We start from the raw sequence: 12,463 nt of genomic DNA, 5'->3' as shown, positions 1-12,463 counted from the left end.
AGCTGAACCTCTGCTGAGTGCTTGAGACTTTGGCCACAACCGGTAGATGGCAGGTCTGCACGGGGATGACCATGCAGTGTCCATTACTGTTCCGGGGTGGTGGGGGGTGGGGCTCATAAGGCACTTAGTGGTAACCCCCTGTGCAGTGTGAAGACCAGTCAACGTGCACGTGTCTGGATACCCGTGTGCGTACATGTGGATGTACCCAGAGCATATACCTCCACATATACGACACATGCATGTGCTTTCATGCCTGCAGTGTGCAGAACCTGTACACACATGCGGTGCTCGCTCTCACCCACAAGACAGGAGCCTATGGGGACTGGGCGTGATCTGGCGGGGTCCAGGAGCCCCTCACCCCTGTCCCTGACAGGCAGAGCACAACAGCTTTGCAGGCCCCTAACCCTGGCGTCAGGGTGCAGCGTGGGACCGGGTTCGGGACTTGAAATTGTGGAGCTCGGATCTTGCTTTAGGGATCATGGCGTGAGGCAAAGGGGACCTCAAAAAGCACCTTCCTCGGGACTTGGCCATGGCCCAAAGGGAGACTAATACGTGCATTCCAGCACAGCTTTTGAGTTCAGGGTCGCGAGCAACGCGACGTGCGTGCACGCCGTCAGGGATCCGTCTCCTTCCCTGGCAGCTCGCGCGCACACTGCAGGCACTAGAACAGGGTACGCGAGGCCGGGGAAAACCTCAGCCCCGCCTCCTCGCCAGCGTGCCTCGAGAAGGCGCCTGCGCACTTGGCTAGACCAGGCTTTTTCTCACGCCGTTGATTCTGCTCGGGTGGAGCATACACGCATGCGCTAACTGCGCCGGAGCGAAAACAATGACGTAGTTTCCGTTTCCACCAATCTTTCCTTTTCCGGTCCTCGAGGAGTCCGCGGCGGCCGGGTCTGCGGCGGCCGGGTCTGCGGCTTCGCCCCGGGTGTGGGAGGCGACGGAGTCCTGGCGATGTTTGAGCAGGTGAGAGCAAACGTGGGCAAGACGCTCAAGGGTATCGACAGGTCTGAGTTCGGTGGTAGGGAGCGCTTCTGGCCAAGCGGGGTGGAGGAGAGAACTTTCTGGAGTAAGGCGTGGTCAGTCCTGGGCTTGCCCTGGGGTTCTCACCTATCATCCTGGAGATGTTTAAGGAAATAGCACTGCGAAGACCTAAAGGCAGAAGATAGCGTTTCCTACCGCCACTCTCCCCTTTAATTGCCTTAATGTCTCTCTGTGTCTGCTCCTCAGTCTCTTCGTGTCTCTTAGTGCCTCTTTATCTCTCCCTTCCTTCACCTCTCATTATTCATTTAACACATGTTTACTAAAATCTAGTCTGTGAGTGCTGGGCAATGCTGCAGACCAGAGTTGACCAAGACAGCCGCAGGCCATGCTTTCATAGGGTTCCCAGTTCAGAATCCAAACAAACCAAGTAGCTAGTTAGAACCAGTAGTGGTCAGGGTGTGATGAGGGGAGCTAGGCAGGAGAGGACGGGGCTAGACCAGAATGAGATCTGGGGAGGGAAGGTAAGGGTGGGTAGCAAAGATGTCTAGGAGGCTAGGTATACAGTCTGCAATGACTGGCTGTCTGAAAGGTTGAGGAGGCAAGCTAGAAAAGACCCAAGGCTCTGATGCAGTTTAGAGCTTTGGCTTAGGTCTGGGGTGTGGATAAGTTTTATTAGAAATTATAGAGCTGATTCAGTATTTGGGTAGAGCCTAAGTGGCCAGTGACAGAGCTAAAGAAAGGGAAGAAAGGAAGAGAGAGAGGCGCAGGCTACAGTGACCCTCCTCCCTGGCCCCATAGAGTAACTGAGCTCAACTCCTGTCCCCTCTCTGTTCATCCATCTTTATTCTCCTCTAGGTATAATCCTGAGAATCTGGCCACCCTGGAGCGCTATGTGGAGACACAGGCCAAGGAGAATGCCTATGACCTGGAAGCCAACCTGGCTGTCCTAAAGCTGTGAGTTTCTACCTCCATTCCCACCCCCATGCCAGTAGCCAGCATGGTGCCACTCACAACACTGGGTGGGTGGGAGTTGGGGGTAGCCTGCAGGGTGTGGCTATCTTTTTTTTTTTTTCTAATTGAAGTATGGTTGATTTACAATATTACATTAGCCTCAGACGTGAAACATAGTGGTTACGTATTTTTATAGACCATATTTTACGTAAAGTTATAAAATATCAGTTATATTCGTGTGCTGTACATTATCCTTGTATCTTACTAATTTTATGCCTAGTATTTCGTACCTCTTAATCCCCTTCCCCTGTCTTTGCCTCTCCTCAACCCCACTCCCCTCTGGTAACCACTAGTTTGTTCTCTGTATCTGTGAGTCTCTTTCTGTTTTGTTACATTCATTTGTTTTATTTATTATTTTTTAGATTCCACATGTAAGTCAAAACATACAGTATTTGTCTTCTTTTGATTCATTTCACTAAGCACAATAGCCTCGAGGTCCATTCATGTTGTTGCAAATGGCAAAATTTCATTCTTTTATGGCTGAGTGATACTCCATTTTGTGTGTGTTTAGGTGTCACATTTTCTTTATCCATTCATTTGTTGATGGACACTTAGGTTGTTTCCATATTTTGGCTGTTGTAAATAGTGCTGCCATGAAAATGTGCATGTATCTTGTGGAATTGGTATTTTTGTTTTCTTTGGATATATAGTCGTGAGTGGAATTGCTGGGTCACTTGGTAGTTCTGTTTTTAATTTTGTGGGGAACTTCCATCCTGTTTTCCAAAGTGGCTGCACCAGTTTACATTTCCACCAACAAGAGTTCTCTCTTCTCCACACCTTCACCAACATTTTGTTGTTTGTTGCCTTTTTGACGATAGCCATTCTGACAGCTGTGAAGTAATATCTTATGGTGGTTTTGATTTGAATTTCCCTGGTGATTAGCAGCGTCGAACATCTTTTCTTGTGTCTGTTGGCCATCTGTACATCTTTGGGAAAATGTCTGTTCAGGTCTTCTGCCCTTTTTTTAACAGGGTGGTTTGTTTTTGTTTGTTTGGTTTGGTTTGGTTTATTTTGGTTTTTGACATTGAGTTGTATGAACTCTTTGTATATTTTGGATAAGATGTGGCTTCCTTTGATGTGCAGGATTAGGAAGCCAAGGAAGTTGGGGCAGGAGGAGGGATGGCGTTTTCAAAATTGGTTATAAAGCATAAAAGCTAGTACATAAATACAGAGTTCAGCAAGTAATTGTAAATGAACACCCGCGTGATCACCATCCAAATTGCAAAGCTTTGTGTTGCTGGCGCCCCTCGTCCTTTGTCTCATATGCTTTGTGCCAACCGCCCCCACCCTGCTCACCACCTTTATGCTCTCACGGCCCAGCTTTATGTGGGTTTACCGCACACGTGTGCATCCCGGTTAGCTTAGCTGAGGTTTGCCTGCTCTGAACTGGGAGCTCTCCTGGCATCTTCCACTCAGCCCTGGGTTTGTGAGATCCATCCCCTCTCTGTGTGGATGCGATTTGTTTGTTGTCATGGCTGTATAGTGTTCCACGTGGGACTGTTCTCCTGCTGGCGGACGTTTGATGTCTTCCGCCTCAGTGCTTTGTTGATTTTTACAGGTTGCAAGGGCTCGGTTTTGACCTGTAAAATGGAGATAACGGTGCTTGTGTTTGTGAGGTTGTTACTGGTGATGACACTGCTGAGAGAGTGCTCCCCACATGGTAGCTTCTGTGCTGTAAGCTTTGGTGCATGAACTCTCTTAGGTGCTGTATGGCCCTTGTGAGGTAGGTCTGGTTGTTACTGTCCCATCGTGCAAGGGGGGAAACTGATGCACAGAGTGTTTAAGATAAGTAGTCCAAGGGCACTCAGCAGGCACAGCCGGCTGGCCAAGAGATGACCTGCTGAATGTGTCCAGCATGGACGTCTGGATAGCCAATGACGGGTAAGATCCTCAGAAGAGGACAACCTAAGACAGGCACAGGCGGCTGGACCACAGATGGCCTACTCAGTGTGTCCATGATGAACGGCTGACTAGCCAACGACGGGTAAGATCCTCAGAGGAGGACAACCTAAGACAGGCACAGCTGGTTGGACCACAGATGGCCTACTCTTTGTGTCCAGCATGGACGGCTGGATAGCCAACGACGGGTAAGATCCTCAGAGGAGGACAACCTAAGACAGGCACAGCCGGCTGGACAAGAGATGACCTGCTGAATGTGTCCAGCATGGACGTCTGGATAGCCAACGACGGGTAAGATCCTCAGAGGAGGACAACCTAAGACAGGCACAGCCGGCTGGACAAGAGATGACCTGCTGACTGTGTCCAGCATGGATGGCTGGATAGCCAATGACGGGTAAGATCCTCAGAGGAGGACAACCTAAGACAGGCACAGCCGGCTGGAGAAGAGATGACCTGCTGAATGTGTCCATCATGGACGGCTGACTAGCCAACGACGGGTACGATCCTCAGAGGAGGACAACCTAAGACAGGCACAGCTGGCTGGACCACAGATGGCCTACTCTTTGTGTCCAGCATGGACAGCTGACTAGCCAATGACGGGTAAGATCCTCAGAGGAGGACAACCTAAGACAGGCACAGCTGGCTGGACCACAGATGGCCTACTCTTTGTGTCCAGCATGGACGGCTGGATAGCCAACGACGGGTAAGATCCTCAGAGGAGGACAACCTAAGACAGGCACAGCTGGTTGGACCACAGATGGCCTACTCTTTGTGTCCAGCATGGATGGCTGGATAGCCAACGACGGGTACGATCCTCAGAGGAGGACAACCTAAGACAGGCACAGCTGTTTGGACCACAGATGGCCTACTCTTTGTGTCCAGCATGGACGGCTGGATAGCCAACGACGGGTAAGATCCTCAGAGGAGGACAACCTAAGACAGGCACAGCCAGCTGGACAAGAGATGACCTGCTGAATGTGTCCATCATGGACGGCTGACTAGCCAACGACGGGTACGATCCTCAGAGGAGGACAACCTAAGACAGGCACAGCTGGCTGGACCACAGATGGCCTACTCTTTGTGTCCAGCATGGACAGCTGACTAGCCAATGACGGGTAAGATCCTCAGAGGAGGACAACCTAAGACAGGCACAGCTGGCTGGACCACAGATGGCCTACTCTTTGTGTCCAGCATGGACGGCTGGATAGCCAACGACGGGTAAGATCCTCAGAGGAGGACAACCTAAGACAGGCACAGCTGGTTGGACCACAGATGGCCTACTCTTTGTGTCCAGCATGGACGGCTGGATAGCCAACGACGGGTAAGATCCTCAGAGGAGGACAACCTAAGACAGGCACAGCCGGCTGGACAAGAGATGACCTGCTGAATGTGTCCAGCATGGATGGCTGGATAGCCAACGACGGGTAAGATCCTCAGAGGAGGACAACCTAAGACAGGCACAGCTGGCTGGACCACAGATGGCCTACTCTTTGTGTCCAGCATGGACGGCTGGATAGCCAACGACGGGTAAGATCCTCAGAGGAGGACAACCTAAGACAGGCACAGCCGGCTGGACAAGAGATGACCTGCTGAATGTGTCCAGCATGGACGTCTGGATAGCCAACGACAGGTACGATCCTCAGAGGAGGACAACCTAAGACAGGGACAGCCGGCTGGACAAGACGTGGCCTACTCAGTGTGTCCAGTATGGACTTGGATTTGGAGAGAGAAATTATCACTCGGTCCTTGAGGCCAGATGAAGTGGCCTTATAAGCTAAGTGAATGAATGACAAAGGAGAGAGGGAGGGAGAGAGAAAAGAAGGAAGGAGGGATGGGAGGGAGGGGAAGGAGGAAGATGTGCTTAATTAACTCTTATGAGTCTGAATTCTGAGGTGGCTTGAGTGTTCAAAGGGGGCGACATTAACTTGGGCATTTAGGACAACAAGACAGGGGGGGTATTAGGTTATTTATTTCTCTTTTTTTTTAATGGAGGTACTGGGGATTGAACCCAGGACCTCGTGCATGCTAAGCATGTGCTCTACCACTAATCTATACCTACCCACCTAAGACCTTGACTTCTAAATACCATTTTCCTCAACGAGGAACCAAGCAGCTTGGAGAAGTGGCAGATTTCAGGGCTGGGGCAGGGAAATGCAAGATGAGAGTGGATTACCTTATCAGAAAGCAAGGATGTGCTCAATGAAAAATGGTGACAGGCTGAAAGGACCCAGCCACCAGCTAGAAGGGGCCCCCACTGGGCAAATCAGGGACAACCTGAGCATCAGGAAGGACAGGAAGGGCTATGAATTGAAACAGCAAATAGATCTAAATCCATGGATTCATAGTAAATCTCTGTTCCACTCCCCATCCCACCCCCTGCAAACAAAACCCATTGGCCACCTTGGCAGGATGTTAGAGCATCGACTCGTCATTTATAAAACTGGTAACGAAAGAGCCTGATTCATCAGACAAAATTAAATGAAACAGTGAGAAGCACACCGTTCCCCAGAGCCAGAGCAAGGCCAGACCGCTGGCCCTGCCTCCCCACCTGAATTCAGGTCTATGTTGTTTGTCTTTTGTTTTTTGTTTTTGCACATCCCGGCTCCAAATGCAAGCCACCTACCTCCCCTAAGCTCCCCAAAAGATGGCAGTAGGGGGGAAGGACAAACTTCACCTGGCACGGGGGTCTTTAGAGCCTGACCCCGAGTGAGATGCGACCCCACTGTGTGGAGTCCCCTGTGAGAGAAGGACTGGAATTTCAAAGCCCCCTGGCCTGGCTGGTGGCTTCTCTTCCCTCCTGCCCTGACATCTTGTGGCCTCTTTCTCTCGGCAGGTCTTTCCCCAGCAACTACTGGGACAAGTTCGTCAAGCGGAAGGTGAGAGAATGTGAATGGGGCAGTAGATGGGCCTCCTGGGCTGGGTCCCTTCCTGCCACCTGGCCATCTAAGCCCCATCAGGCACTCGCTGTGTGTGTGACCTTGGGCGAGGGGATTTGCTGAGGGAGCACCTCAGTTTGCCCATCTGGAAATAGGCATGAGAACCACACACCCCTCTCTGGAAAGCGACGATGTGCATAACAAGCATGACGCAGTGCCTGGCACAGAGTAAGTACTCAATAAATACTAATTTTAGGGGAGGAAGTAAAGCATTCTGTTTTAAGCACATTGACTGGGGAGCTGGACTGTCTTGTTTTTCTCCTCCTAGCTGTGTGAGCCTTTCGGTGTCTCAGTTTCCCTCACGTTCAAAGTGAGGTAATAAGAGGGCCGCCCCCACAGGGTTGTTGTAAAGTTTATATGACCTACTAGGTGCACAGTATCTGGCCCATAGGAAAACATCCGGGCTGCGGTATGCTCAGTGGCAGAGCACATGCCCACCATGCATGAGGTCCTGGGTCCAATCCCCAGTACCTGCACCTAAAAAAAAAAAGATACATGTTGGCTGATACGTTCATTCACTCAGCAGATGTTTGCTGAGCACCTACTACGTGCCAAGAACAATTTTGGAGGGCGTGGAGTCCAAGCAGTAGGTACGTTTCAAGCAGTAAACACATTTTGATGCTCGAGTTGGACAGACAGATGAGGAACACGTTTATGGTGTTCAGGCGGTGGTAAGTACTGCAGAAGGAAAAAAATAATCCAGTAAGAGGGTTGGGGAGTGTGTGGGTGCTGGCCCAGAGAGGTTTGCTCTTTCTTGTGCAGGGTGGTAAGGGAGTGAGCCAGGTGGAAATCTGGGGGAAGACCGCCCTGGGCAGGGGGAACAGCCAGTGCAAAGGTCCTGGGGGAGGAACGTGCCTGGCGTATTTGAGGAGCCGTGAGGGGGGCCAGTGTGGCTGGAGCAGAGTGAGTAAGGGGGTGAGGGGGAGGAGATAAGTCCATAGATGACAGGCGGCCCAGTTGTATAGGATTCTTTGCCCACCTGCCTAATAATAATGTTATCCCAAATAATTTGGCTAATGAATTAACTGGACCTTTATCACGTTTGGACCCTCCCCCTGAGGATCTGAAAAAAGCTCTGGCCCTTCTTCCCAGAAAAATGCATTCCCAATTTTTCACAGAAAATTCAGAGTGTTCCCAGATGCCTCTCCAACCCAGGCCATGACTCGCCCCACTCCAGTGGTGTCTGCTTGCCCTCTGCTCTCCTGCGCAGGTCCTGGACAAGCACGGGGACATCTGTGGGCGGGAGCGGATCGCCGAGCTGCTGGGCATGGATCTGTCCATGCTGGAGATCACAGCGCACAGTGAACGCAAGCCTGAGCCACCGCCGGGGCTGCTTACCTGGTGAGCCAGGGGTGATCCTGCCCAGGCCAGGGGCAGGCAGGGGAGGTGGCCAGGGTCTGACCCTCCGGCATCTGGCCATCCCTCTTCCCTCCACCTGACAGGCTCATGTCCATCGGCGTCAAGTACCAGATCTGGAAGTTCGGGGTCATCTTCACCGACAATGTGAGGAGGGACTTGTAGGTGGGGGAGGGACCTGCAGGAGAAGGGCCCTGGGAGGGTTGGGGGCTCCAGCACCAGGGAGCCCTGACCAGGGACTGAGTCCTGAGCCTCTGTGCACCTCTGTTCCTCGGGCACCCTCTGAACACCCGCCCAAGGCTCCTTGTCCCCTAGAATGCTCTTGGATTTCCAGACTACGTCCTGCAGAGGGCTCCTCAACCCCACCCAGGATGGCTTCTCACCCAGAGTGCTCCATTGTTCTAGAGTGTTCCTGATTCCTCAAGTAATCCCAAGCCAGCGATGGCACCCTGACCCCCCAGAGCGCACCTGACCCTCTTGAATGTTCCGGGGGCTCCCCGAGCTCTCCTTGACCCTCAGGAATGCTCTCTGACCCTGACTCTGTGTGCCCACAGTCTTTCCTGAACCTGGGCTGGTACATGGTGATGTCCCTCCTGGGGCACTACAACAACTTCTTTTTCGCTGCTCACCTCCTGGACATTGCCATGGGGGTCAAGACACTGCGCACCATCCTCTCCTCCGTCACCCACGATGGGAAACAGGTGTGGAGAGGAACTGCCTGAGGGATGTGAGCCGGGCAGGGCCAAGCATGGCAGTCTGAGCAAGGGTGGAGGGGTGAGGGCTGGGCGGCCAGGGTGAGGAGGGGCCAGGAGGGCAGGCCGAGCCAGGGTGGGTGTGGGTCGTGAGGCCCCAGCAGGGAGAGCCACCTGGGTAGCAGCAGGGTCAGAAGCCCGAAGGCTGGGCAAGGTGGAGGGGCCGGCTGAGCATGGCGCTGACCCACCCCCTGCCTGCCCCCAGCTGGTGATGACCGTGGGCCTCCTGGCGGTGGTGCTCTACCTGTACACCGTGGTGGCCTTCGACTTCTTCCGCAAGCTCTACAACAAGAGCGAGGACGAGGACGAGCCTGACATGAAGTGTGACGACATGATGACGGTGAGCCCTTCCCCCCAACGCTCTTGGGCAACTTCCGACCACCCCTGACCCTCAGGTTTCCCATCTGCCAAGGGGCTTAGGAACAGTGCCTACCTTGTAGGCTTATCGTGAGGGTTCAGTGAGCTGATACTTGTGAGGTACTTCGAACAGTGCTCAATAAACGTTAGCCACTGTTGTCGTATTATTTGAGCTTTTAAAGCTGTTATTATTGGAAAGGTGCTCAGGCACAGTGCCTGACTTACAAGCTACATGTTTTGGGGTTTAGCTACTCAGCTTCCCTATGCTCTGGTGTCCTCACCTGTGAAATGAGTGTATAATAACAGTGCCTACATCCTAGGGTGGCTTTTAGGACGTAGTGATGCTCCCTGATCATCTAAGAATAAATAGTTGTAGAACACTGCCTGGTAGGGATCAAGGATTCCATAGAGGTGAGCTATTGTCATCATTATCTGTAATTAAAAGTTTCACCCAAAGAATGCCATGCAGGTTTCATTTTTTTCTCTTCTAGTCTACTAGAGATGATCATAACCAAATTGAGTTTCTCCTACTAGAGGCATGGGCCACATTTAAATGAATTGTCCCAGGGCTTTATCTCAGAAGATGGCCTGTAATCAGGCACCGTGCTCCTGGGACCTATCCAGCTCCTCAGCCTGACGTTTGAGCCCCACCACCCAGACCTGGCCTTGCCACTCAGCCTTGTTCCCTCCAGTCACTGGTCTTAGCCCTTACCTAAGACAACTAGGTTCTCCCACTTCCCAGGGACACAAAAAGGATAGTGTAAAATCTTTCCCACATGCCAGGCAGACCATGTTCCTCTCTCTTCTCAGAACTTCCTCTTGGTTCCCCAGTGCCTTCAGCATGGCTTATGAATAGCCAGGGAATAGCTAGCCTGGCCTGAGTCTAACCACAGTCCTTCTAGCCTTTTGCTCTCTGGCTGCCTGGTGCCCCTCAGTTCCCCTAAGATCATGTATTTCCTCCCAACCCAAGCCCTTTGCATCTGACGGTCTCTCTGCCCCACCTCCACCTCAGACCCTGAGTACAAATACCCCTTCCCTTGATGCCTCACCTTTCAACTTAAGTGCTGCCTCCTACAGGAAGCCCTCCTTGACCATCGGCTGGACCTCATTCCTCTTGCTCTTCTTGCTCACGGGAGCTCTACTTTCCAGCTTCACTGACCCTCTTTCACTTCCTCACAGGAACGAGATGTCTTCTTTCCTCCCCAGTGGTGACGTTGCATGTGTGGTTTTCCCTGCCTGGAACACTCTCTTCCACCTAACATTTCCTTCAAGTTCCAGTTCACACATGTCCCTGCTTCTAGGAAGCCTTGCCTGATCACCCAGGCTTTGTGAGGCTTTCAGAGCTTCAGCGCTTCCTATACTCCCCCCATCTCGCCCCCAATTACACTGTGCTTTCCCCGTCCCAGCCCTCAGCCCTCTGCCTGAGCTGTCCCTGTCACAACCCTGATCATTTCTGGGCTGTCACTGTCTGATGCCATGTGAGGGCGGAGCCCAGGGCTGTCTCAGCCATTACTGTGAGTCTCCTGCCCCACTAGCCCAGGGTCCTGTAGGTACTTTGTGAATACCGAATGATTGAATGCATGACTAATATGCTTCTCACCTTGCCCCCACAGTGTTACCTGTTTCACATGTACGTGGGTGTCCGAGCAGGTGGGGGCATTGGGGACGAGATTGAGGACCCAGCAGGTGATGAATATGAGCTGTACCGGGTGGTCTTCGAAATCACCTTCTTCTTCTTTGTCATCGTCATCCTGCTGGCCATCATCCAGGGTCAGTGCTGGTCGGGGTTGTGGGAGTGGGGATGCCCAGAGGCAGACTAGCTCCTCTGAGAGTGCAGGCCCGGGATCTGGTTGACCTGGCTCTGTTTCTCCCTACTGTGAGACTTTGGGCAAGTTACCTCTCTGAACCTCAGTTTCTCCATCTGTAAAATGGGGATATTAATTATACTAGTCTTATAGGGTCGTGGTGAGAAATAAGTCAATTCATAGGTAGTAAGGGTCTCGTGCTAAGTGCTCAATAAATGCTAGGTATTATTTTCAAGCAGCAGGGTGAGATTAGGGAGATGAGAGATTAGGGAATGGGAGGCAAGGCTCAGAAGGGGGTAGCCAGAAGAAGGAGCAGTCTGAATTTGGTCAGAGATTAGGCACTGACTTGCACCCTGCCTCCCCAGGTCTGATCACTGACGCTCTTGGTGAGCTCCGAGACCAACAACAGCAAGTGAGGGACGATATGGAGGTAGGCCATATCAGGGGGCGATCCAGAGGGATTACAGGACCCTGGGGGGGTCAAGTGGGCCTCGACTCTGATGCTTCCTGCCACCCACAGACCAAGTGCTTCATCTGCGGCATCAACATCGGCAGCGATGACTTTGATACGACATTGCATGGTTTCGAGACCCACACGCTAGAGGAGCACAACCTGGCCAATTACATGTGAGTGTGGGCCCGCTGGCTAATCAGGAGGGTGGGCCCGTGGCCGGCAACATCCGGGGAGGGGATACCGGGCTTTGGTCAGTTAGGAAAGGGCTGTGGCTTCCATGTGGGTGGGTTCTCAGCCAGCCAATCAGGAGAAGGTAAGTAAGGCTGGTTCTGACTTATCTCCCACAGCCCTTCCAACCCCAGGTTTTTCCTGAAGTGTCTGATAAACAAGGATGAGACAGAACACACGGGTCAGGTAAGGGGGTGTTAATGGGAGAAAAATGGGCAAGGACATGGAGAATTTTAATAAAAGTTCAATCAGCAGGTGGCAGTAAAAAGCTCAGATCTTATCAAGCATTTGAAGATGTGACCAACCAACTCTTCCCCAACCCCAACCCCTAGGAGTCTTATGTCTGGAAGATGTACCAAGAGAGATGTTGGGATGTCTCCCCTGCTGGTGATTGTTCCCGCAAGCAGTATGAGGACCAGCTTAGCTGAGACAACCACAGCTGGCCCTTCACTCACACTTCAAATGCCTTATGCTTAGAGCAAGCCCCTTAGTCCCCAAATCCCTCCTCCCAAGGCTGCTGGGGGAGAGGTGACCATGTGCTGTAGAAATAAAGTCTGTGCTATATCCCTGATGTACTGGATTGTTCAATTTGGGGGGGGGGGTCAGTAGGCATCCAGGAATTCGGCCCTCCTCCCCTCACCACAGAAAACCAAGATGACAGCAGAGGTTAAAATCACGTTTATT

General features: G+C 52.1%; 1 protein-coding gene across 1 annotated transcript; it reads left to right on the top strand.

The window, feature by feature from the left end:
- Positions 1–823: 823 nt before the first annotated feature.
- LOC135318494 (ryanodine receptor 1-like) lies at positions 824–12,350 on the top strand. The gene is made up of 12 exons (XM_064484193.1): positions 824–1,004; positions 1,837–1,935; positions 6,725–6,767; positions 8,038–8,168; positions 8,270–8,330; positions 8,738–8,884; positions 9,141–9,275; positions 10,906–11,062; positions 11,463–11,527; positions 11,618–11,724; positions 11,914–11,965; positions 12,112–12,350. The coding sequence occupies exons 1-12, from the start codon at positions 952–954 to the stop codon at positions 12,205–12,207; spliced, it is 1,146 nt and encodes a 381-aa protein (XP_064340263.1). The 5' UTR covers positions 824–951; the 3' UTR covers positions 12,208–12,350.
- Positions 12,351–12,463: the final 113 nt, after the last annotated feature.

The sequence above is a fragment of the Camelus dromedarius genome, unplaced genomic scaffold, assembly GCF_036321535.1.
Source record: "Camelus dromedarius isolate mCamDro1 unplaced genomic scaffold, mCamDro1.pat HAP1_SCAFFOLD_45, whole genome shotgun sequence".
NCBI classification, from domain to species: Eukaryota; Metazoa; Chordata; class Mammalia; order Artiodactyla; family Camelidae; genus Camelus; species Camelus dromedarius.
This window is presented reverse-complemented; position numbering and strand designations above follow the sequence as displayed.

Bases quoted from the DNA above. Each gene is read 5' to 3' on its own strand.
- LOC135318494 (XM_064484193.1), top strand. From the start codon at position 952: ATGTTTGAGCAGGTGAGAGCAAACGTGGGCAAGACGCTCAAGGGTATC. The intron at 8,331-8,737 runs GTGAGGAGGGAC...GTGTGCCCACAG, and splicing joins GGGTCATCTTCACCGACAAT to TCTTTCCTGAACCTGGGCTG. The intron at 11,725-11,913 runs GTGAGTGTGGGC...TTCCAACCCCAG, and splicing joins CACAACCTGGCCAATTACAT to GTTTTTCCTGAAGTGTCTGA.